This window comes from Lemur catta, chromosome 10, assembly GCF_020740605.2.
Source record: "Lemur catta isolate mLemCat1 chromosome 10, mLemCat1.pri, whole genome shotgun sequence".
NCBI classification, from domain to species: domain Eukaryota; kingdom Metazoa; phylum Chordata; class Mammalia; order Primates; family Lemuridae; genus Lemur; species Lemur catta.
The window spans coordinates 22,466,398-22,491,396 of NC_059137.1; the positions used below are offsets into that span (position 1 = coordinate 22,466,398).

A 24,999-nucleotide genomic window follows, 5' to 3' on the forward strand; every position below is an offset into this window, starting at 1 on the left:
ACCTTTAATTAGCCAGAGATTGGTTTAGAGATGGTCCAATCAGTGAGAGTTGGAGGACTTTTGCCAGGAATTCTAGGAGATGGATATTTTTCTCCTTTTTCTTTCCTGTGGCGTAGCAGAGCTGCTGCAGCCATTCTGTCACAATGAGGGAAGCAAGCCTTAGGATTATGCTGATGCCATGGAAAGCAGTATGTAAGGATGAAATCTTGAAATCTTAATTCAGACCAACCTTGAAGCCAAGGCTTCTGTACTTTCCAGTCACATGACCCAATAAATCTCCTTTATTTTTTTTTAAGCCAGTATGAGTTTTCTATTATTTGCAAGAAAAAAATATCTTAAATGATACAGATATGTACAAGGTTAAAAATGTGAATAAAGTCAGGTCTCAGCCCCTAGGGGTGGGGGTGTATAAGCTCATTTGCACTCATCAGATTGTCAAAAAGTAAAAACAAAAATAACATCCGTTCTGATGTGAAGTTTAAGTCACAAGAACTGTCATACATTGCTGGTAGGAATGTAAATTACAATATTTTTGAAAAGCAATCGGGCAGTATATTAGGTTTAACCTTATGAAATTGCTATTTCAAGTCAGAGTGACTGAATATCAATAGTTTCATCTGATTCAACCTAATACATTAAAAACACATATTCTTTGACCCCATGATCTCATTTTTGGGAATCTAGCCTATGGAAATAAAAGCATTCGAATGTAAAGCTCTTCATACAAGGACACTTATTACAGCCTTGCCAATAGTGACAAAGGAAAACAAAACTAGAAACAGCCTCAACCTTGGGGAACAAATCATTGTACACCCAAATTAGAGAATGTTACACAATAATGATTTAAGTAGTGAGTTATATCTGTATCTGTTTATTTGTAGAGATGTCAGGGAAAAAAGGTGCAGAATGCCATCTTTACAATAATCCCATTTTTTTTGTAAAAACAGCCAAAATAAATAAATAAAAACACTTTATCTGAACCCATAAATGATCATGCAGAAGGTAGTGAAAGGGTAAATACTACACTGGTAACATTGGTTACTTCAAAAAGGGGGGAATGGAGGAGATTAAGGGGAAGTTTTAAAGTTCTTTAAACACCTTTGCATTGTTTCACTATTTATATGACATGACTAACAAAGATTGGGCTAGAGGTTGGGGGTGTACGATTGAATTATTCCCAGTGTGGCGTGCCTGGGGCTTACTTAGGCCAGTGGAGAGGTCAACAGATTGTTACTCAGAGCTAGCGTTTATTGAATATTTACCATGCACTTGTACTAGTGTAAGCACTTGATATTTATTGACTCATTTTATTCTTTAAAAAGACATTAAATTTTCATAATTTCTGGGGGTTAAGCACTGTTCTTATGCCCATCTTGCAGATGGGGTGAACTGAGGCAGGGAGAACTGAAGTAGCTCTCTCACAACTACACAAGGTAAGCGGCAGGCGCAGGCTTCGAGCCTAAGCAATCTGAAGCCAGAGACTTGGCTTTGCGCCCTATCCCCGCCTTGGGCCACAGGGGTGTGACGAGGTGTGTCCCACTCCTCGGGGACAGGAGTGCTCACTCCCAGCTGGGAGAGTCTGGAAAGGATTCACAGAGGAGGCGACCCTGGAACTGGCTCGTGAAAGGTGGGTAGGTGCTCACCAGGCAGGCCCGGCACAGGCAGGCGGGGGTCGGCGCGCCGCCGCCGCGGTGAAGGCGGGGACTGTGGCGCCGAGGCGGAGCCGGCGACAGGAGCCAGCACAGCGGGCCAGACTCGGGCTGGGCTGCCAGGGCCCCTGCCTTTGGCCTCCCGGCCTGCGCGGCCCGGGCTGCGGCCAGTTCTCCCCCAGGGCATCTTCCCGCCATGACAGGACACCGGGCGCAGATACAGTATCCCCCGGGCAGGGCTCCCATGGGGGCTTTTACTATGGGAAAAGTAACACACGCGCGCATTCTCCCGACTCCGATTGTCCCTCCTGCGACCCTCTCCGGGCAGGGCCCCCACCCTTCCAGGGATAGCCCCGCCCTGGGTGGCCCCACCCTCTCCCGGGACCCGCAATAAATCCAGGCCCGGGCGCCCTGCCGCACCTTCCCAGCGGTGGCACCTGCGGACTCCTGTGAGTAGACGCCCTACTGTCCTTTCTCTCTTCTTCTCCGGATGGGGGACGCGCGCAAAGCCCGGTTGCATTTCCGGGGCACTGCGTAGCTGCCTGCGCTGGGAAGGGGCTGCCCGAGGAACCGGCGGGACTGCAAAACTGGGGCAGGGGTGGACCGAGGAAGACTGGGGTGGGATTCCACACACGGGCGGGCACGGCGTGGGGCGAGCGTGCACCGACGGGGACGGCGACAGGTCCCCTTCCTGAGGTCGGTGAGACTGTCCCGGGACCGCCCCTGCCCCTCGGGCCAGACCCATTCCAGGGGTGATTATGAGCCTGTGGCAAGTTCAGAATCCCCGGTGGTTGCCGTTTTGGGAAGAGGGACATGAATACGTGAAATCTAAAAAGTTGAACTGGGCCTGGCGCGGTGGCTCACGCCTGTAATCCTAGCCCTCTGGGAGGCCCAGGCGGGTGGGTCGCTCGAGGTCAGGAGTTCGAGACCAGCCTGAGCAAGAGCGAGACCCCGTTTCTACTAAAAATAGAAAGAAATTATCTGGACAACTAAAAATATATATAGAAAAAATTAGCCAGGCATGGTGGCGCATGCCTGTAGTCCCAGCTACTCAGGAGGCTGAGGCAGGAGGATCCCTTGAGCCCAGGAGTTTGAGGTTGCTGTGAGCTAGGCTGACGCCACGGCACTCACTCTAGCCCGGGCAACAAAGTGAGACTCTGTCTCAAAATAAATAAATAAATAAATAAATAAAGATAAAAAGTTGAACTCATAGAAGTAGAGAGCAGAATGGTGGTTACTGGAAGCTGGGAGGAGTTTGGAAAGGGCATGAGGAGTTGCTGGTCAAAGAGCACACACTTTCAGATAGACAGGAGCAATAAATTTTGAGATCTATTGTATAGCAGGGTGACTATAGTCAATAATGCATATTTAAAAATAATTAACAGTAAATTTCAAGTGTCTTTCCATAAAAATAATAGGTAAACTAAATGACAGATATATTCATTAGCTTGATTTAATCATTCCACATCGTATGCATACATCAAAACATCACATAGTACCCGTAGCATACAATTATGATTTGTCCATTAAAAATAATATTAATTGAAAAAAAAAAAAAAAGGAAGCCGGGCTGCGGATCGCATCGCCCCAACAGCTCCGCTGGCAATGCGGAAGTGTCCCCTCCGGGCTAGGAGTGTCCCCTCTTCCCGGTACTGGTCGTGGGACAAGGTGAAATCTCCAGCCATGGCGGGCTTGTCTGTAGCGGATTCACTCGTGGGGAAGGAGGGGGAGTTCAGTCCAAGCCCCGCGTCCTGACCCGAGAGCTCGGCGGCCTCAAACGTCGCCGGGTTTTGTGAGGCGGCAACTGTAAACTCAAACCCTTGGGCCAAAGGAAGGGCGCACCTGAAAATGGGCCGGAGTAGCGGCGCCACCTGGTGGTTTTCGGGTGTTCCTGACGCTGTTTGCCTTAGAACGCGTGGCTCTATCCGTCTGAAAGAGGTGCGTGGACTTCTATTAGGTTCTTTGCGTTTGATGCTTTTTCTTTGGATTAGCTTCATGTGAGGGGAGAAAATGGGAATATTTGCATGGCTGGTGGCTGTTCAGTGCTCTAGAGGAAACTCTAGCCGGGTGGTGGTTGGGAAGAATTTCTGTGTCGATTTCCATTTTTTTCCTTGCCTTGGAGGTGCCTGTAGACCTCAGTTTCCTCATCTGTAAAATGGCAATGATAATAATGCCTATCTTATAGGGAAGTTATGAGGATAAAATGAGGTAGTATGTATGAAGCACTTAGCATGGTACCAGAAACAGTAAATACTAAATGAATGTGGTTGATGTTATATGATAATGAGAATTATTATTACGGTTGTGCTGTCTGGGCTCAGTGCAATGGCTAGGGAACTGTAGGAATCCAGTCACTTCCTTGCAGTTGACTACATGTTCACTGTGTTCTAGGAGCTTCAGGATGGTTCTTGCTAAAAGATGGACCCTGAAGAAGCACTTTGTAGGCAACCCTACTAAGAGTGACTTTGAGTTAAAGACAGCTGAACTCCCACCCTTAAAAGATGGAGGTAAGTCACACTCAAAAGATTTCAGAGTTGGAAGGGGCTCTGTCAGTTAGCCTTTGCTGCAAAACAAACTACCCCAAAGTTTAGTGACTTCAAACAACAATCATTTATTAGTTCACAATTCTTTGGATTGGCAATTTGGGCTGAGTTAAGCTTGGATGGTTCTTCTTAGGTCTCATCTAGGCTAAATGGTTAATTGAGGATGAGCCTCACTCACATGGGTGATTAGCGTGCTTTCTGCTGGGGTGCGTGCCTCACTTCTCTATGCAGCCTTTCTAGCAGGCTAGTTTGAGCTCTGTTCTCAGAGCAGTCCCAAAGATCTACAGCTGCAGAAGCTGGCAAGCTCCTTTCCAAGCCTTTACTTGTATCATGTTTGCTAATATCCCATGATCAAAGCAAGTCACATGGCCAAGCCCAGATTCACCAGGGTGAGCCCAATGGTGACAGTGGGGTAAGCACTGTTTAGTAGCTGTGTGCACAGCACAGACTGCAAGGGTGTTTATAAGGGTAGGTAAGTTTCTGAGACGAGGGGATGCAATCAAGTAACATGGCAAAGTTATCAGCCCCATGTAAGTTGTAATAGCCACAACTCGGATTCAAAGTTCCAGAGAATGTGCACATGAGGGTAACTCCAGAAAAATGTATATTTTTTAATACTACCTGGGGCTGGTAATGAAATTCTATGTGAGCAGAGTAATATAATGGTTACAAGTATGGCCTTAGGCAAATTACTTAACCTAAATTTAAATAAAATTAAAACAATATTTGTTGAGAACATCAAATGAAATGTGTAGGGTGGAATGAGTGCTGGATAAATAACATCATCATCATTATTATTAACTGGGCTGGGCCAAATGTGAGAATCCTTTTCACTTCAATGGAAAGCACAGATGAAAAAACAACTCTGAAGCAGAAATAATATCTATGACTATTTAGAATGCCAAAACAACAAAAGCATCAGGCCTTGAATTTCTAATTGCCTATGGAATGCTTTATTTTGTAGAGGTCCTGCTTGAAGCTTTGTTCCTCACTGTGGATCCTTACATGAGGTATTATTTTTCTCCTAAAATTGCTTATGTTGTGTATTGGTCGCTATTTGGAAGTAGTTCCCCCTTTAAAATGTCCAACTGATTCAAAACACTATCACTTTCCCTCTGTCTCTCCCTGCATAGTGTCAGTTATGGGATTCATGAATACTCTTAGATCTTTTGCAGCCAAAGGTCTGAGAAGCTTGGGGAGGGATCACCTTGGTCCCTTTATTTTACAACCATCTCCTATCTGTTCTGTTGCCTTTTGTTGCTCACCAGAATTGCTTCCAGAAAAAATATTAAAAGAATAAAGAAGCCCAACCCCAATTTGTCCATTCCCCTACTAGAAAATAATCTGGATAGAGGCAGATGCTAAGGCTAAAATCAGCTTTTCTTGCCTTCCATTGACCTGTATTCTTTTAATTTAGGTAATCTGTAGTTGACTAAAACTTATATACTCAGTTAGCAAACAACTCAGGGAGGGGAGGGAATAAAAGGCCTTCATGGGCTGCTAAGTCCTCAGTAATCTTTTGCCTACGTAAATAATAAAGCCATCATCCTTTTAAATATTTTTTTCATAGCTGATTGACAAAGATTTAAATCTCAAGTGAAAAATTCAGTTTAAAAATGTTAATTGGCATCCCTTTTTGTGTAGCTAATGTTTTGGGTAACAAGTACCCAGTGGTGCCTAGGTTATATTTTAAAAGTCATTGGGAGCAACTCATAGTTCATTGAATGTGGGGGTAAGGCTCTCATGTTAATTCATAAAAAATCCCATCAGACTGATTCTCTGGGGTCACAGAGCAGAACTCCCTCTTACAGCTTTCCTCCGCCATCTCACCCAGTGGCCCTGCCCTCGTCTATCTGGCTTTCATTGCTGCACACGCTTACCCGACAGTTTTCCGCTTGGCTTGAAACTCAAGCCAGTTTTTCCCAGATGCTCTTGTGTATTAAGAATGGATTTTTTTTTTCCAGAGTAGCATCCAAAAAATTGAATGAAGGTGACACAATGATGGGGCAGCAAGTGGCCAGGTAATTATTTCCATTTGTCCCAATGCTTGGAAAATATGTTTCCTGTTCACCCTCTCTCTGTCCATTGCTCCTACAATTTCTTCAGCTTGTGTGGTTTTCACTCAGTGTTTGATCGCGGAAGCCACTTGGGAAATCCTGCCCTGTTCCTGACTAATTTAGGGGGAGGGAAGGATGTGAACTTGTCATCATTTCAGCCTCACTTTGCCATCCTTACTTTTAATTACTAAAAAAAAAAATTATACATTTGGTGCATGATTATTATAAAAATTCAAGGAAAAAAAATTTTTATCTTGGAAACTGAAAGTTCCCCCAACACCTGAACCTTAAAAACAACTGTTGTTAATGTATTATTTCAAAAATTTTTCAATACACATACTTCTTAATATATTTTCAAATAGGCTTATATGCCCTTCACAGATTGCTTTTTCTCACTTAATATGTTATGGATTTCTTTTGTTGTTAGTACATAAATATACCACCTACCTTTTAATAGCTGCAAATTACTTCATTGTATTCTTCTATTTAACTACTACTACTGATAACTGTTTCCAGTTTTTTGTACTACAAATAATTCTTCAAGGGACTGTATGTATCTATATGTGGGTGTCTGTGCATTCTTTGCCCACTGGGTGAGTATTGCTTCACATTAAATTCCCAGAGATATATGGCCGGGTGCAGTGCCTCATGCCTGTAATACTAGCACTCTGGGAGGCCAAGGTGGGAGGATCGTTTGAGCCCAGGAGTTTGAGACCAGCCTGAACAAGAGCGAGACCCCGTCTCTACTAAAAATAGAAAGAAATTATATGGACAACTAAAAATATGTAGAAAAAATTAGCCGGGCATGGTGGCACATGCCTGTAGACCCAGCTACTCCAGAGGCTGAGGCAGGATTGCTTGAGCCCAGGAGTTTGAGGTTGCTGTGAGCTAGGCTGACACCACTGCACTCTAGCTGGGAGACAGAGTGAGACTGTCTCAGAAAAAGAAAAACAGAATAAACTTGTATCTTTACAATCTTTCTCTCCAAGCACAAAGTATGGCTCTCCATTTATCCATTTTGTCTTATCTCCCATTAACAGTTTTCTTCATATAGGTCTTATATATTTCTTACTAATAGTTAAAGAAACATATACGTATTTGTGTTTGCTTAATTGGTAAGTTATATTTTTAAAAATATAATACCCCGTGTTGGATATGATGCAATGATACACTTGAACATTGGCAGTGAAAGCAGAAGTTGGCACAGCCTTCTAGAAAGGAAGTTAGCAATATGCAGCAAGAGTTACATATGTTTTAATAATCTCTGACCTAGTAATTCCTTTTATAGAAATACGATCAAAGGAAATAAATTCATATTTATGAATATCAATAAAAATATCATTTACATTAGGGAAAATCACTGGAAATAACCTAATAATGGGGGAATAATTAAATGCATTACAGTTTTTGAAGGATTCTTACTAACATGGAAAAAAATATAAATTATATAGACTAGTATAATGTTGGGAGAAAAATTAGGTTACAAAACATATCCACTTACTTCAATTATGTAAATACATATAACATACATTTTTAAATGTATCATTGATTGCCATAAAATGCACCAAAATGTTAGCAGTTGTCTTTGTATTGTGGGATTAAAACTGATATTTTATATGTTTTAAATCTTCTAGAGTCAACATGCGTTATATAAATTTATGATGGGGAAGACAGTAAAGAATGTAAGAGTGGGCGGAGATGAACGGAAAGGGAATCGTAATCAAGACTGAAAGGGGGCAGCTTAGAGAGGGAGGGGCAAAGCCAGGAGGGACCAGTACCTGGAAACCAATGGGGGGAGTTTTGTGTTGAGTAGAGTAGAAAGGTACAGTCAGATAGCGATGAAAGAATATCCACGGGATTTTGCAATTGGAGGTTGTTGTGACCTTAGTGGAGCAGAGGGGGTGGAAGGCAGGTTGCAGCAGGTATCAAGTGAAGTTTGGCTGTAAAAGGAAGAGGAAAGAGGGAAGAGGGAGGGAGAGGATGGGACTCTGAGATGGCAGAGTTGAACTTGCTTATATGCAGAGTGGAAGGGACGGTAGAGAGGGCAATGCTAAAGACTCAGGAGCAGGAGGGCTAGGGCATGGATAGAGGGAGGCCCTAAAGATGAGAAGAGGCTGGTGTCCAGGGCACCTTGAGCCAGAGGATAGAGGCCTCTTGCTTTAAAATGAAGAGAAGTGAGTGAGGACAGGGACAGATGCTGGGCCAGGCGGGAGAGTTCGTCTCTGATGGCCCCTATGCCAAGGGCTAAGAATTAAGATGGAGAGGTGTGGTAGGGTATCCATCATGGAATATCAGCCTCAGTGCCCTTTTGTCAACACTAGCCACACAGCATCCTGACTCCCTTGAAAGGGAAGAGGTGTCACATGCCCTAACGTGCTTTATCTTTCAGAGTTGTGGAAAGTAAAAACTCAGCGTTCCCAAAAGGAACTATCGTAGTGGCTTTTTCAGGCTGGAGAACACACTCCATTTCTGATGGGAAAGATCTGGAAAAGCTGCCAACGGAGTGGCCGGATACAATACCACTGTCTTTGGCTGTGGGGACAGTTGGCATGACAGGGTGAGTTTCATGGGTACATTTCATTTGTTTGAATACCTTGACACTCTGGTTTTCCAAAATGGTTTGTCCAGAATTTGGTCAACAAAAAGACATTTGAGGCATTGTAGGCTCAGGGGCTGATTAGAGGAGATGGTAGGAGTAAGAAGGGAAGAAGATCAACCTAAGTGTCCACCAGTGCATGACTGGATAAACAAAGTATGGTATTTATACACAATGGAATACTATTCAGCCTTTAAAAATACGGAAATCCTGTCATTTGCAACAACATGGATGAACTTGGAGGACATTACTTATGTGGAATCTAAAAAAGTTAAACTCGTAGAAGTAGAGAGTAGAATGACGGTTCTGTGGCTGTGGAGCTCAGGGGTTGGGGAGATGTTGGTCAAAGGATACAAAACTTCGGTTAGGCAAGAGGAATAAGTTCAAGAGATCTATTGTACAACATGGTAACTATACTTAATTACAACGTATTGTATACTTGAAAATTGCTAAGAGGGTAGATTTTAAGTGTTCTCACCACAAAAATGATAACTATGTGAGTTAATGCATATATTAAATTAGCTCAATTAGCCATTGCACAATGTAGACATATTTCAAAACAATATGTTGTACACAATAAATATATATACACATATAATTTTGTCAATTAAAAATAAATAAGTAAAAAGAAGGGAAGAAAGGTGGGCAACAGTTAGCCTTGGGACTGAAGGAAAGAGGAGGAAAATCAGGTCAGAGACCCTCAGGTACAGAGAAGCAACATGGGCATGATCCCTCCCAAGCAGCTGGCACATGGTGACACAAGGGAACCAGCTGATCCTGTCCTGGGAGGCTCCTGGCTCCACTCAGCACCTTCACTCCAGAGTTTAAAAAGGGAAAGAGAGTTCAATCTGCCTGTGCCTTTCTGCACTCTCTTCTTCCTCACCTTTCCCTGTGTACATCTGAGTTTCCTAAAGTGTAAGGGCATCTGAAATTTAAATAATTGAGAGGAACCACAGGTATGGTTGTATAGTCACTCAACTTGGTACAGATATAAAATACTCAAGCTTCCCATGGACTTACCACTCTGACTCCCAATCAGTTCATCCTGTGTTCACTCTCCAGATCCCAACTGAAGTTTAGATCCCAAGTTTCTTTTTATGCCCTGGAGAAGCAAGATCATTGCCTTTGGGGTCCTTAAAACTTTCCTAGCCTGGAATTCATTTATTTCTTTTCTCTACATTATGGTTTTCTTCTCTCCCTTCCTTCTTCCAATCCTTCCTCCCTTTTCCTTTTTACACTTTGAAGGACTTCTAAAGAATGACATGGAAATATATATACCCCCCAGATGATCAGCCTCTTACAAAAACAACTCCCATACATCCCAAGTTCATATTCCACTCAGAATTTGCACTCCTCAGAATTGCCACTGCCAAGGATATCGTTGCAAAATTAGAGGACGCTTAATACCTTCTTCCATTCAATGAGTGCACACTAACCAGAATTACAGCACTTCCTGGTCTTTCCTGCAAGCCCTGTACTCGCTACTGGTGAGAGCTCTTCCTCTCGCTTTGTTATCCCACCCACCCTTCCCCATGGATTGTGAGCAAGGTGTGGGAGAATAGAGGAGGAGGCAGACATGTGGAAACCTTGGAGGAAGTCTCCTGTGACTCAGTTAGGGAGAAAGTAACTTGTAAAATATGAGGTGATCTTGACTCTTGAAAGAGAAGATAATTTATTCATTAGTGTATATTTCTTATTCATCTGTTCCAAGCCCCTAAAGAATATACTTTTACTCCAAACCACCTTATGCCAGTGGTTCTCAGTGACTCAGGGGGAGGAGTTATGCATGCCTGTTTCTAAGCAACAAATCACCTATTCTTTGAGACTTCCTGCCATTATGAGGGACTGACCAATGGGATGGGTCAAGTTTCAAGAATGTTCAGACTTCTGGTATAGACTATAAAAGAACTTGGAAATCTAGGGTGTCTTTCACTTGTCCAGACTGCACAGATTTGACATTCCCTCAAAGTCTTGCATCATTTCCTTCAATTAAGTTGGAAGAGCTCCTGTGTTTCCCTCTCCAAGCTGTTGATTCTATTAAATCCCTCTTAGTCCAAAGTGCACCTTTAATTTTCTCTCTAGAATTTCTTTGCTGTTGACTTCTTTGTCTTATCTCCATTTTATTTTAAAAGGAGGTGATATTCGAGAAAGGCCTTGTGTATCTTGGGTTGATATGTCTAATTGAAAGCTGACTCTGGAAATACCTAGAAGGTGGATTGGGAGAGGGGATGCTGGTTGTCATGGGTGGAATGACATAATCAGAAAATGTACCCTCTGCTTCTCTTTTGGGGTTAGGCTAGCTTGCCCGGAAAACTCGGCTATCAGCATTCATTAAGGTAGTGGTTCCCAGTTGCCAGCATTCATAAGAATCACCTAGAGTCTTATTAAAATTAGCATTGCCATAGCCATATCCCAATATTTCTGAATCAGTGGGCCTGAGAATCTAAATTTTTTTATTTTTATATTTTTGAGACTGGGTCTCACTCTGTTGCCCAGGCTGGAGCACAGTGGCATGATCATAGCCTACTGCAGTCTCAGACTCCTGGGCTCAAGGGATCTTCCTACCTCAGCCTCCCGAGTAGCTGGAACTACAGGCGTGTGCCACCATGCCTGGCTAATTTTTAAATTTTTTGTAGAGATGGAGTGTCGGTATATTGCCCAGGCTTGTCTCAAACTCCTGGCCTCACTCGATCCTCCTGCCTCGGCCTTACAAAGTGCTGGAACAACAGGTGTGAGCTACCGTGCCCAGTCAGAATCTAAATTTTAAACAAATATTCAGGTGATTCTGATGCAGGTGGTGCTGCGTCCATCCTTTGAAAAACACTGTGTTGAGGGAATATTAGATATTTGAATCCTCAGGAAAAGGGCTGCCTATACCTTGAATGCCCACTTCTCATGGGCCCCAAATATAGTCAGAGGCTAAATAAGCTAAAGTTATGCCAACACATATTTTCTGTTTTCTACAGAATTAACTTTACATGAATTTGTCTGCAATTTTGCAAGTGGTTTAACAACCACCGTAATGGGTATGGATTTTATTGGTTCAGACTCAGGAATACAAAAATATCGCTTAAAATTTTCTGCTACTGAACCTCATTTCTATCTTAAGGCCTCGTTTTGGCTGATGTAGTAAAAACAAAAACAAAAACAAAAAACCTCAGTTAAATTCAGTGATTTCTCACATCATTTCAAGTTTAAAACTCAGGATTTCCTTTTTCTTCTCCCTAGGGTTGATGTAAAGCCCCAAGGGCTAATACAAGTTTAGTGTCAGTAGAGAGGGGACAGCAACTTCTTGGTCTTGATCTGTACTGGCCTTATGCTGGTCTCCTACTCAAGGGTAACTTTTCCCATTGAGTCTTCAACCCCATCACTTTCCAAGCTACTGAGATGTGGGGGTGTCTACTGAGATGTGGGGGTGTCTTCACCCAGTCCCCATTAGTACTGTCTCTGCTGTGTCTTAGTAGGCCCAGTATTTCTTTTCCTGAAGGCTCATTTTGACATCTCACTTGGGGTGATATGGGAAAATTCCAGAAGTTCTTCCATACAAAGTACATAGGCAGCACTTGGGAACCATGGAAAACTCCAGATGCTCTCTCTGAGCCTGTCATGTCTAGACATATCAGAACATTGTATCCACTCTGTGGCTATGGTAACATGATAACATGGGGGTTTTCCCCATGAAGTTCATCATCTCCCAAGGAATTATGTGGGAATGAGGCAAAAGCTCTCTATTCTTGGATCCCCAAAGTTCAAAGGGGATATATCTTCTTTCACCCCTGAGATTTGGCCTAGGCATGGACAGGATGCAGCCGTTTTCTAGCCAACTCTCCATCCCCTCCCTAGTTCACATCATCTTGATTCCTATCTGGGAGCAGAAAGGCAGGAAGTAAACCAATAGTGGCTGGTAATGGGTAATACTCATTTCTTTTTTCTTTTTTTTGTCTTTTACCTGGACCCATGGCACTGGGCTGCTGAGAAGGCCCTCAAGGTATACATAAATGAGTTATAGGAGAAAGAAACAAATCTATTCACATGTCCTTAATTTTCTTCCCTTAGCCTAACTGCCTACTTTGGCCTACTTGACATCTGCGGTGTGAAGGGTGGAGAAACAGTGATGGTTAATGCAGCAGCAGGAGCTGTGGGCTCTGTTGTGGGGCAGATAGCAAAGCTCAAGGTAAGTGTCTTCCTCTAGTAACAACTGTTTATTCAAGACCCACGGTGTCCATTGGGAAAGAAACAGTGACCCCAGCAGAGCTTCTTTGGCCTCAGGGAGTACATAATCTAGTGGATGTTGTTCAGAAATTGGAGATTAAGAAAGGGGGGAATGGGAAAAACAGCAAAGATCAGCTAAACATTCTTATTTGATAACATTGCAAGTATCAAGTCAGGAATGGCCTCCATCTAGAGTAGTGAGTTTGTGAGCATTAACTAGTTTCATATTTTTGACTGAACATTCTCTTGCTACAGCTTAATCTCCTTCATGATCATCCCCAGCAATAGAAGGAGGGACTAGAGATCAGCCAACCAAGAGTCATTGCCCACATGGCCCCATTGCAAAGGCTGTTGCACTAAAAAGAAATGGGCATTCATCCCAAAGCAGTGGAGCCATAACTTGGGAACTAACACCTGGGAAGTAGTCAGGGCACAGAAATGTTGGTTCCTGTTTGGGCAGGTATCTGCTCAAGGGATCCAATCTTATGGTGGGTATATATATATAAGGCAGTAGGCAACTCAGACATAGTCAGGATTTGTTATTAATATTACATAGTGGGAATGTTGAAAGTTGATCTGGCTTGTCTAACCCTTTGCCAGAGGCTGGGATGCATGATTCAGAACCTAGTTCCTAAGGGGACAAGTTAGATGGAAGAATATAGTATAACCAACAGCCAAGGGCTCAAGCTGGTCTCCAGTGCTAATGGGAGCCTGGAATATATACATATGGAAGCTACCATAGAGCTTGCAGAAATAGTTTATTTAAATAAGTAAATAGGAATTGATGTTGAATTTTATCAAACACCATTGTAGCATTTATCAGGTTAACTTTTCAGTTAATGAATTATATTAGTTTTCCAACGTCAAGCCATTCTAACATTTCTAGAGTAAGGTTTACTTACATCTGGCATATTATGGATTTATACCTTTGTAATTGATTTCATAACATTTTAAATAGAATTTTGGTGTGTATATTCATGGGTGAGTTTGGTTTAAAGTTTTCTTCTTGTTCTGAAATTTAGCTAGAGTTGGGTTATGCTAAACTTACAAAATAAATTAGGGATATTTACAATATTCTAATTTCAAATGTTTTCTTAAAACTCTAAGGGATTTTTTTTTCCCAAAAGTTTGATAGGATTTGCCCTTAAACATATTCTTTTATTATTTATTTATTTTTTTAGAGATGAGGTTTTGCTATGTTGCCCAGGCTGGCCCCAAACTCCTAGGCTCAACCGATCCTCTTACTTCAGCCTCCTGAGTAACCAGGACTACAGACACATGTTGCCATGGCCAACTTAAACCTCTTCTTTCATATTTAAACTTTCTCTTCATTTTATGTGTATTTCACATAAAAAGCAAATATTTGCATTTTATTTTTTATCCCATCTGAAAGTCTCAGTGTTTTAATAGGTATTAATAAATTTAAGCCATTCATATTAATTGTCATAACTAGAATGTTTGGTCATATTTATATTATCTTATTTTGTTCTCTGTTTATTACTACTTCACTTTCTGTGTTATTTTCTCTGTTGTTTTCCCTCTAATTACTTAGAATCTTTTTTTTTTTAAGAGATAGGGTCTTGCTCTGTCACCCAGGCTGAAGTACAGTAGCATGATCATTGCTCACGGCAGCCTCAAACTCCTGGGTTCAAGACATCCTCCTGCCTCAGCCTCCAGAGTAACTGGGACTACAGGCATGTGCCACCATGCCCAGCTAATTTTTTTTTATTTTTAGTAGAGACAAGGTCTTGCTCTTGTTCAGGCTGGTCTTAAAACTCCTGACCTCAAGCGATCCCATGCTTTGGCCTCCCAGAGTGCTAGGATTACAGGCGTGAGCCACTGCGCCCGGCCTAAGACATTCTTATAGGTTGTTGGAAATACTGATTTGGAACTCAGGAGAGGGGCATGGGCTAGAATTAATAGAAATGGGAGTCAGTCATCTGCACGAAGGAGGCAGTGAGGTCCTAAGAGTAAATGAGATCATCCTATGAGAGCATACAGGGTTAGAAGGGAAACGGATCAAAGATGGAGCTCTTGCGAAATACTTTTTTCTTGAATCATGAATGAATGGAAAAAGTATATGACTGTCACTGTTGGTACAAAGATAAATGTATGAACCCATTTGGGGTCTTTCCCAATTGAAAATGAACAGTGGCTCATAATCTTGTCTTCATGATACATTTATAGAATATAAGAGAGCTTTCTGAAGAGCTACTTTCTATGTACCAATATCATCTCTTATGTTATCCTGAAAGTGCTTTTCACAATGCTCTCCAATTCCTCTGTGATTAGGCAGCAACCAGTCCCGTGCTTGTGACCAAATCAAAGGATAAGGGGACAGTGATGGGGCAGTTACCATGAGAGCTGTCCTTGATATGGGAGTCACTCAGCTGAGCCAGGATAATAGTCTAAAGAACCACTATACTAAGAGGTAGAATACACCTTGCTGGAAGGAAGAGAAGTCCAAAAATAAAGAACCAAGGAAGTCAAATGAAGAAAGTGTTTAACAAAACCAGCAGGTTGAAACGAACTGCAAACCAAATAAACATAGAAGGGATCTCTTGGGTGGTCAGAAGCAAGCTGAGGTTGAGTTGTAGGCCGGTTCAGGGACTAATTTCACCTTTGGGGTCTGCTCCATTATGCTATTTCTCAAGCATGTGGCTCAGCACCTTAGAGGGTGGTGGTGGGGAACCTGATCATACCAGACTAGGAAAGTGGTGTTGGTCCATGTTTGTGGCTTATTAATGGTTTCCTTTTCTCCTCATTTAGGGCTGCAAAGTTGTTGGAGCAGCAGGGTCTGATGAAAAGGTTGCCTACCTTAAAAAGCTTGGATTCGACGTTGCCTTTAACTATAAGACAGTAGAGTCTTTGAAAGAAACTTTGAAAAAAGCCTCTCCTGATGGTTATGATTGTTATTTTGATAATGTAAGTATAAACTTGACTTAATATGTGATTTATTTATAAAGTATTATATAAGGGAATATATTTTTAGAGTTTCCACCTAGAATATACGTATTTATGCCTTTAAAGAAAAAAACTCTGAGCTATAATTCACATGCCATATAATTTACTCATTTAAAGTATAGAATTCAGTGGTTTTTAGTATATTTACAAAATCATACAACCATTATCATAATTGGTTTTAGAATATTTTTAGCCCCCCCAAAAGACACACTACTCATTAGTAGTCACCCTCCATGACCCCTCCCCCCCCAAAGTGGTCTTTTGTGACTGGATTCTTTCACTTAGCAAAATGTTTTCAAGGTTCATCAATGTTGTGGCATTTATCAGTACTTCCTTTTTTATAGCTGGATAACATTCCATTGTATGAATATAACACATTTGATTTATCCATTTATCAGTTGGTGGACATTTGAGTTGTTTACTTTTGGTGTATTATGTATAATGTTGCTATGAACATTTATGTGCAAGATTTTATGGGGACGTGTTTTCATTTCTCTTGGGTATGAACCTAGTAATAGAATTGCTGGGTCATATGATAACTTCATGTTTAACATTTTAAGGAACTGCCAAACTGCTTTGCAAAGTGGTTGCAATATCTTACATTCCCAACAGCAAAGCATGAGGGTTCCAATTTCCCCACATTCTCACCAACACTTGCTATTATTCATCTTTTTGATTATATCCATCCTAGTGGGTTTCAAGTGGTATTTCATTGTGATTTTGACTCTCATTTCCCTGTAGCTAATGATACTGAGGATCTTTTATGTACTTTTTGGCCATTTATATATCTTCTTTGGAGAAATGCCTTTTCAAATCCTTTGCCCATTTTTCAGTTGGGTTATTTGTGAGGTTGTAAGAATTCTTTACATATTGTGGATACAAGTCCCTTATTAGATTCAGTCGATTTTCATTATTTGGAGTAGTTATGTTCTATAAAGTCACCACCAATGCTGAACCATTGCTCCTAGGAAAAATATGTGTGTGTGTGTATATATATATATGTACACATACACATCTCACGTGGATTATAATCTTAAATTCTAAAAACAGCTCATCCTAGTAGATTCTATTTTATTTTATGAAAGAGAAAAGGAGGTTCAGAAGTGTTAAGTAACTCACCTATGGCTGCCCCACTAGCTAATACCCTCAGTGTTGGGATTCATACTCCATCCAACTCTCCCCAGAGCCCAGAGCTTCTTGAACTCCACTACACTGCCCACTACTGTCTCCATCCTCTTGTCATCTCTGTATGAGAGTTGAAATAGGAAGGCCTTGTTCAGCCTCAGCAAGGAATGCCTGCATCTTTTTCACTGCTCTGTGCATGTCTGCAAGTGACCAGGGAAAGTTCTGAGATTAATGGTTTTGAGGTTACAAATAAATTTTAGCAAGTGTAATCCAATTTGCAAATGTGAAATCCACCAACAATAAGGATCGACTGTATATGGCTTGCAAATATTCTCTCCTATTCTAAGAGTGTCTTTTGCTTTCTTGATGGTATCCTTTGAAGCACACAAGTTTTAAATTTTGATGAAGCCCAATTTACTTTTTCCTGTTGTTGCTTGAGCTTTTGGAGTCAGGTCTAAGAAGTCTTTGCCTTACTCAGGGTCATGAAGATTTACTCCCATGTTTTCTTCTAAGAGTTTTATAGTTTTAATTCTTCTATTCAGGGCTATGATGCATTTTAAGTTAATTTTTGTATATGGAAAAATTATGGAAGAGGTCCAATTCCATTCTTTTCCATGTAGATATCCAGTTGTTCTGCACCATTTGTTGAAAAGACTGTTTTCCCCCATTGAATTATTTTGGTATTTGTGTAGAAAATCAATTGATCATAAATGTAAGAGTTCATATTTGGACTCTCAATTCAGCTCCGTTGACCTATATTTCTATTCTCACACTGACTTGATTAACTTAGCTTTGTAGTAAGTTTTGAAATCAGAAAGTATGAGTCCTCCAACTTTGTTCTTCATATACCTTTTGAGTATTTTTCCATACTTTTAAATTATAAGACAATGGGATTATTGGGCTGATCAGAGGACCCCAATATACAATAAAGTAAAATTTATGTTATATAAGGTATATTCTTCGAGTCAAATGGAAATGGCTGTTTCTAATGTCTTTCTCTAACTGCAATTTTCTGCATTGTTGTTCTAATTCAATCAGTTTTATTGCTGCTAAAACAAGTATTATGAAATAATGATTGTGACGTAATGGTTCTCCTGAATCTTCTAGTGTTTAAATTATTTGAGGTTTTATTTTTGTTTTCCTGTCTATTTAGGTAGGTGGAGAGTTTTCAAACATTGTTATCCCCCAGATGAAGACATTTGGAAGAATTGCCATATGTGGGGCCATCTCTACATATAATAGGACTGGCGTACTGCCACCAGGTAATGAGCACAAGCACATGGTCACAGTTGTAGAAAGGCTACACATGGAGAAGATTCACAAATATGGTAGGCCAGTGACTATCAAAATATTATTAATAGAGCAATGTTATGTGTGGAAACTAAAAAAAAAATTAGATTTTCTTATATTCTTGATGAAATATAACAACATAGTATTTATTAAGATAAAAATATATAAGGCAAGGCACAGTGGCTAATGCCTATAATCCCAGCACTTAGGGAGGCTGAGGCAGGAGGATCACTTGAGGCTAGGAGTCCAAGACCAGGCCTGGGCAACATAGTGAGACAAAAAAAATTAAAAAATTAGCCAGATGTGGTGGCACATAGTAGTCCCAGCTACTCCAGAGGCTGACATGGGAGGAGCACTTGAGCCCAGGAATTTGAGGGTGCAATAATTGTGTCACTGCACCCCAGCCTGGGTGACAGAGTGAGACCCTGTGTCTAAAAATTAATTAATTAAAATGAAAATATATAATTTCATGTCTTTTGTGCTACATCGGCACAAAATTAGATTTTGATATAGAGAAACAGTAGGATCCCTTACAAGGACTCTTGCAATTATATTGGGCCTATCTTTATAACACAGAATAATCTCCCCATCACAAGGGTCTTAATCACATTTGCAAAGTCCTTTTTGCCACGTAAGGAAACATAGTTACAGGTGCTGGGGTTTTGGATGTGGACATCTTTGGGGCCGTTATTCTGCCTTCCGCACAGTGCAGGTGGATTAGTCAGCAGCCCCACGGCCCAGACAGCCGTGGAGGAGGTGGAAAGGAGAGGCAGCAGGAGAACAGTGACAGTGACCTGTACTGCTTGCGTTTTCACCACGGCCACCTGCCTGGATGCTGTCACCCAAAGATGAGACATCTTTTCTTCACAGGACCACCCCCAGAGAATGTTATCTATCAGCAGCTCCGCATGGAAGGGTTCATCGTCACCCGCTGGCAAGGAGATGCCCGCCAAAAAGCTCTGAAGGACTTGCTGAATTGGGTCTTGGAGGTAAGGGGCTCCAGAGCCGCCCCTCCCATTGTACACTAGGTCCCGTTCCCTTTTGCCTCTCAAGGCTGTCATTCCACCAATTCTTCCCTCTCTCTGCTGCATCGTCAGTTTCCCCCTGCCTACTGGGTCCTTGTATTTAGAATATAAGCATTCTTACTTTTCCTATCTTGAAAAGGAAAACAATACAAAACAACCCTCTCTAGAACTCATTTCCACGCAAATACAAGTCCCTGTCATTTCTCCCCGCTTTATGACAAACTACCTGGACGTGTTGTCTACATTCACTGCCTGCAGTTCCTCGCTTTCCATTCTTCCTTGAACCTACATAGCAGGCTTTTGCACTGCTGCCATTCCACCAAATCACTTTTGTCAAGGTTACAGATGTCCCTCACATTGTGAAATCCAGTGGTTGATTCTTAGCCTCCCTTGGCTACGGGAAATATTTGACAGAGTGCTCACTCACTCTCTCCTTGATTTTTTTCACTGATTGGTCCTCCTCAGACTCTTCTGCTAACTTCCTTTCTTTTCTCCAAATTAATAATGGAGTGCCCCAGGACATGGTCATTGGACCTCTCCTTCTCTATCCACACTCTGTCCCTTAGTTAGCTCATCTAGACTCATAGCTTCAAATACCATCAATACGCTGACAGCTCCCAATTCTATCTCCAGCCTGGATCTCGCCTCTGAACTCTAGCCTCGTATAACCAGCTGCTCAACAGCTGCATCTGGAGGCTTAGCACATCTCTGGCTTAACATGTTGGAAACTAAATGTGTTTTGATTTTTCCTGCCAAATCTGCTCCATATTCAGACTTCACCATCTCAGTTATGGCAACTTACCCTTCTAGTTTCTCAGTCCAAAACCCCTGGAGTCATCTTGGATTTCTTTCTTTCTTTTAGATCCATGTCTAATCTGTCAAGAGATCCCAGTGGTTCAACCTTCAAAATATATACGAAATCTGATCACTTATCCCACCTCCTGTGCTGCCACTCTGGTCCAGGCCATCATCCTGTCTGGCCTGGTTGTTTGCAGTAGACCCTCTCAGGCTTCTACCTTCACACTTCCACAGACAATTCCCAATGCAGTGGTCGGAGTGATCTTTTAAAGCATGAATCAAACCATGTCATCTTCATGCTCCAAACCCTATAAAGCTCCCCATTTCACTTACGGTAAACCAAAGTGCTCACAATCAGCAAGTTGGTGCACAACCTGGTCCCTGACACCTCTCTGACTTCATTTCTCAGTGTCACCCCATTTACACGGGCCATCCTCCCTCTGCCACTCTACCGCTCTGTAACTTCTCGCTTCACTCTCTCACCTCCTTCAAGTCTTTGCTAAAAAGTGCCTTCAGGATGAGGCAACTTTTTTTGTTTGTTTGTTTTTGAGATAGAGTCTCGCTCTGTTGCCCTGGCTAGAGTGCCATGGAGTCAGCCTAGCTCACAGCAACCTCAAACTCCTGGGCTCAAGCGATCCTACTGCCTCAGCCTCCCGAGTAGCTGGAACTACAGGCATGCACCACCGTGCCCGGCTAATTTTTTTCTATATATTTTTAGTTGGCCAGATAATTTCTTTCTATTTTTTTAGTAGAGATGGGGTCTCACTCTTGCTCAGGCTGGTCTCGAACTCCTGAGGCTCAAATGATCCTCCCACCTCGGCCTCCCAAGTGCTAGGATTACAGGCGTGAGCCACTGCGCCCGGCCTAGATGAGGCAACTTTTAAGATGACACTATATTAAGTTGTAATCCTCCTTAATTCCTGATCCTTCTTACCGTACTTTTATCCATAGCAATTAATTGTATTTTAAAATAACATATTCTATAATTCACTTATTCATTTATATTTATTGCCCATCTCCCTCCCAGGAGAATATAATCTTCGTGAGGACAGCTGTGTTCATGCACTTTGTATTCTGGTGGATCTCCAGCCCCCAGAACCGTGTCAGAATCAATGTAGGCACTAGATAAATATTGTTGAATGAATGAATGTTACAGGGGCGCATACATGTGCCATAACTCTTCCAGGTCCCAGATCAGAAAGAGCCTTCTTACATACAGCGGAAGAAGCCAATCGCACGGTTCTGTGCTGTGATCATTTTTCCATCTTACACCATGTAGAGTTGTAGCCAATAGAAATCTGAATAATCCAGATGCATTATTTTAGTTTCAGATGGGGAAAATATCATGCTTTCTAATTCCTGGCCAATGGTCATTTCCCAATTTAAAGAAATAGATTACTCCTTCAGGAGCCACTGGAGCTTGGCGCTTTTCCCAGTCTAATACTTGGAGTGCTGGGCTGGTCTCTCCCCAGGGAGCTGAGAGGAGCTGAATTATTTTTAAGCTCCCGGTGTGTAGCCTCCTTGTCCTTGTGAGTGAAATCTAATGTAGCCCATCCATGATTACAGCTGACAAGAAACCACTGAGCTGGTGTTCCTAATGCTTCCCTCTAACAACGTGAAGCTGACAATAGTTTTAAGTAACTAGTGAGTTAGCCTAATTTCTTTCTCATTCTCTGTTTTTTTTTATCTCATTCCCTAGTTTTTTGAATACATTTTTTATTTTAGAACAGTTTTAGGTTTATAGGAAAACTGGGAAGACAGCACAGAGAACTTACACATACCCTGCATCCTACACCCTAATTTCCCCTAGTATTAACACTTTACATTAGTATTTATATCAATTTACTAGGGCTGCCAAAATAAAGTGCAGCAGCCTAGGTGGCTTAAAACAACAGAATTTCTTTGCTCACAGTTCTAGAGGCTAGAAGTCCAAGATCAAGGTGTCAGCAGGGTTGTCTCTTTCGAGGCCTCTTTCTGACTTGTAGATGGCTTCCCTCTTCCTGCATCTTCACGCAGTCTCCTCTCTGTGTGTCTGTGTCCTAACCTCCTTGTAAGCACACCAGGTGTTGAATTAGGGCCCACCCATGTGGCCCCATTTTACCTTAATTATGTCTTTAAAGACCCTGTCTCCAAATACAGTCACATTCTGAGGTACTGAGGATTAGGACTTAAACACAGGAATTTGGGGGGACCACAGTTCAGTCCATAACAGTATTCATTCTCTATTTTTAACCCCTAAGCTGGATTTTAGCTTTCCACCCTACCCAGATTCTTTGCATCTTCAAGAGCAGGAATGAGTTGGGGCTTCAAGTCAAGAATGCAAACCTCAGTTTCTCTACTTTCTAATTGAGTCACTTCAAGCAAATAATCTCATCTGTAAATCCCTAAAGGGTGCTAAACCATCACTGAAATACATTGGGGGAAAACTGCTGTCAGGTAACTCAGGTCTCTACATAAGACCTAAAATTCTGAAAATGTAAATTAGCCTACCTAGTAAACTATGCCTTGTATTAGAGAGAGAAATGAAAAACCTTTCTCACTAACATGATCCCTTCCCTCCCACACTCCCAAATCAATGTTAAACACATACTGAAAGAGCCTTGGCTTGAAGGGGAGACAAATTATTAGACTGTCATGGTATTTATATTTCCAGAATAGGACCCACCTCTCCAGGGGCCAGACAGAGGTGATGAACGCAGCTCCTTTCTCCACCTCCTTCCATCTCTTCTGACATCATTACATTATTAAACTTTATGATACCACTTACTTAGAAATTGCTTAATCACTGCCTTGTGACATTTCTCACTGTGACCTGACACCTATTCTTAAATTCTTCTTATGTGTATTTTGTAATCTGTTACATATGCTGTGTATGTGGATCTTGCCCCTAAATTGACTTCAAGTTCACAGAGGGCAGGGCCTCCATCACCTATTTTCAAGGCTCCCATGGTGTACCTGATAAATTTGTTGCTAGGATGGGAAGAATGTACCTTTGAGAATATGAAATGAACTTATTAAATTTGTTGTTCTGATACAGGGTAAAATCCAGTACCATGAATATATCACTGAAGGATTTGAAAACATGCCAGCTGCATTTATGGGAATGCTGAAAGGAGATAATCTGGGGAAAACAATAGTGAAAGCATGAAAAAAAAAATGACACATGGAATCTGGAGATCATCTGGATGATTACTTGTTTTTCAACATTTAGCACAAACGTATACTGCCTTAATTATCTAAGAAAGAGAAACTGTAATGAGTTTGACCTATCTAATAAAATGCATTTAAGTGGTAGGTAATTAGTGACAGGGAATGAAAATTTCATAGTGAACAACAATCAGGCACCTCACTGCCCACTACAGCTCCTTCTGGGTTTGGAGTCTGATAGTTTACTGCTTCTGTGACCTTGGACTTCTGATTTTCATCTTGAAAGTGAGGATAATAACATCTGTTTCATATACATGTTATACATTTATTTAAAACACCAGCGTAATGCCTGGCATTTTTAGGTACTTAGTAAGTGTTAGTTAGCCCCCTGCCGATGCCAGTGAATTTGAAGTCATAAGATTACCACCCCTATTGCTTGCAATTATACCAGAAGAAAGAATCATTTCTGGTGTAGAGGAGTCTCAGGGCCAGCCCACACTGGTCCTCCGTAGGTGAGTCTAATAATGTAACAGACCAAAGAAGGAATCTATCATTCCAACAGTTACAAAAAAGATAACACATGGGAAAATTGATACACCTACAAAAAATGTGCAAGATTTATATGAAGAAAGCTTTAAAGCATTATTGAGGAACACAAAAGACTTAAAATATATGGAAAGGTACCAAAGTCTTGGAGAGGAAGATTCAGTATTCAATCAGAAAGATGTTAATTCTATTGATTGATTTTGCCACCACAAAGAGTTTAATAAATTGTACAATGAACCAATGGGGAGGGCGGGAAGAGTGTCTGTATAAAAACTCTGGAAAGATGTAATAAACTAGTCATGTGGTTCATCTTTAAGGAAGAGAACTGGCGGGTGCCTGAAGGATAGGATAAGAGTCAAATAGCCCCTGCCCTTTTGTGTCCTCTTTTCTTGCCAAACTATTCAATCCTAAAGACATTAGATGGGGCAGAGCAAGGGGACTGCTGGGGCTTGGAGTGGGGGAGCCTCAGTGGCCGACAGCAGAGGAAGTCATGCACGGGATGTGTGTGTACACTCATGCACAGGAGGGAGGAGGACTTGGGTGGTGTGTTGTGGCCCGATGTGAGGAGTTGGAGCCCAAGCAAAATGAATACAGCTTCTGAGTCATGATCCTGGAGCTTAGGAAGAGTGAAGTACAATGTGGGTGGGGGAGAAAGAGCCCGGCCGGATGAAGGGTGTCAGAGTCCCAGCAGGGTGAGGAAGGCATTTGAAGGGGAAGGCTGCCTGGTACAAGGAGTCAAATTCCAAGCAGAGTAAGGAGGGCATCATGCACAGGAGCAGCCCAGCATGGAGTGGAAGAGCCCAGGCAGAGAAAGATGGCTGTCCACATGAAGAGGTGGCCTGGCATGGGTGTGACATCCCAAGCGGGGTGGAGAGACTATCTGTGTGGGAGTGAGCAACCCGGTTCACGTGGCTGGGTCCCAACCGTGTTGAAGAGATGCTTGTGTGTGGGGTAGCCTGGCACAGGGGTCAGAGCCCGAGCAGAGCTGCTGCGTGGCAGTGCGGGCCAGCACAGGCTGTGGGAGCTGAGATTACAGACATCTGGCCT

The 24,999-nt window shown here is 42.0% G+C and overlaps 1 protein-coding gene across 3 annotated transcripts; it reads left to right on the forward strand.

Moving 5' to 3' along the window:
- The first annotated feature begins 1,525 nt into the window (after positions 1–1,525).
- PTGR1 (prostaglandin reductase 1) lies at positions 1,526–24,272 on the forward strand. 3 transcript variants are annotated; one of them, XM_045563636.1, is made up of 10 exons: positions 1,526–1,627; positions 4,041–4,156; positions 5,157–5,202; positions 6,157–6,213; positions 8,639–8,806; positions 12,902–13,019; positions 15,827–15,982; positions 18,300–18,408; positions 19,307–19,425; positions 23,297–24,272. In XM_045563636.1, the coding sequence occupies exons 2-10, from the start codon at positions 4,051–4,053 to the stop codon at positions 23,405–23,407; spliced, it is 990 nt and encodes a 329-aa protein (XP_045419592.1). In that variant the 5' UTR covers positions 1,526–1,627; positions 4,041–4,050; the 3' UTR covers positions 23,408–24,272. The 3 variants fall into 3 exon arrangements, with proteins under 3 accessions (XP_045419592.1, XP_045419590.1, XP_045419593.1); XM_045563634.1 differs by lacking the exon at positions 1,526–1,627 and adding an exon at positions 2,000–2,098; XM_045563637.1 differs by lacking the exon at positions 1,526–1,627 and adding an exon at positions 3,517–3,587.
- The last annotated feature ends 727 nt before the right edge of the window (positions 24,273–24,999 follow it).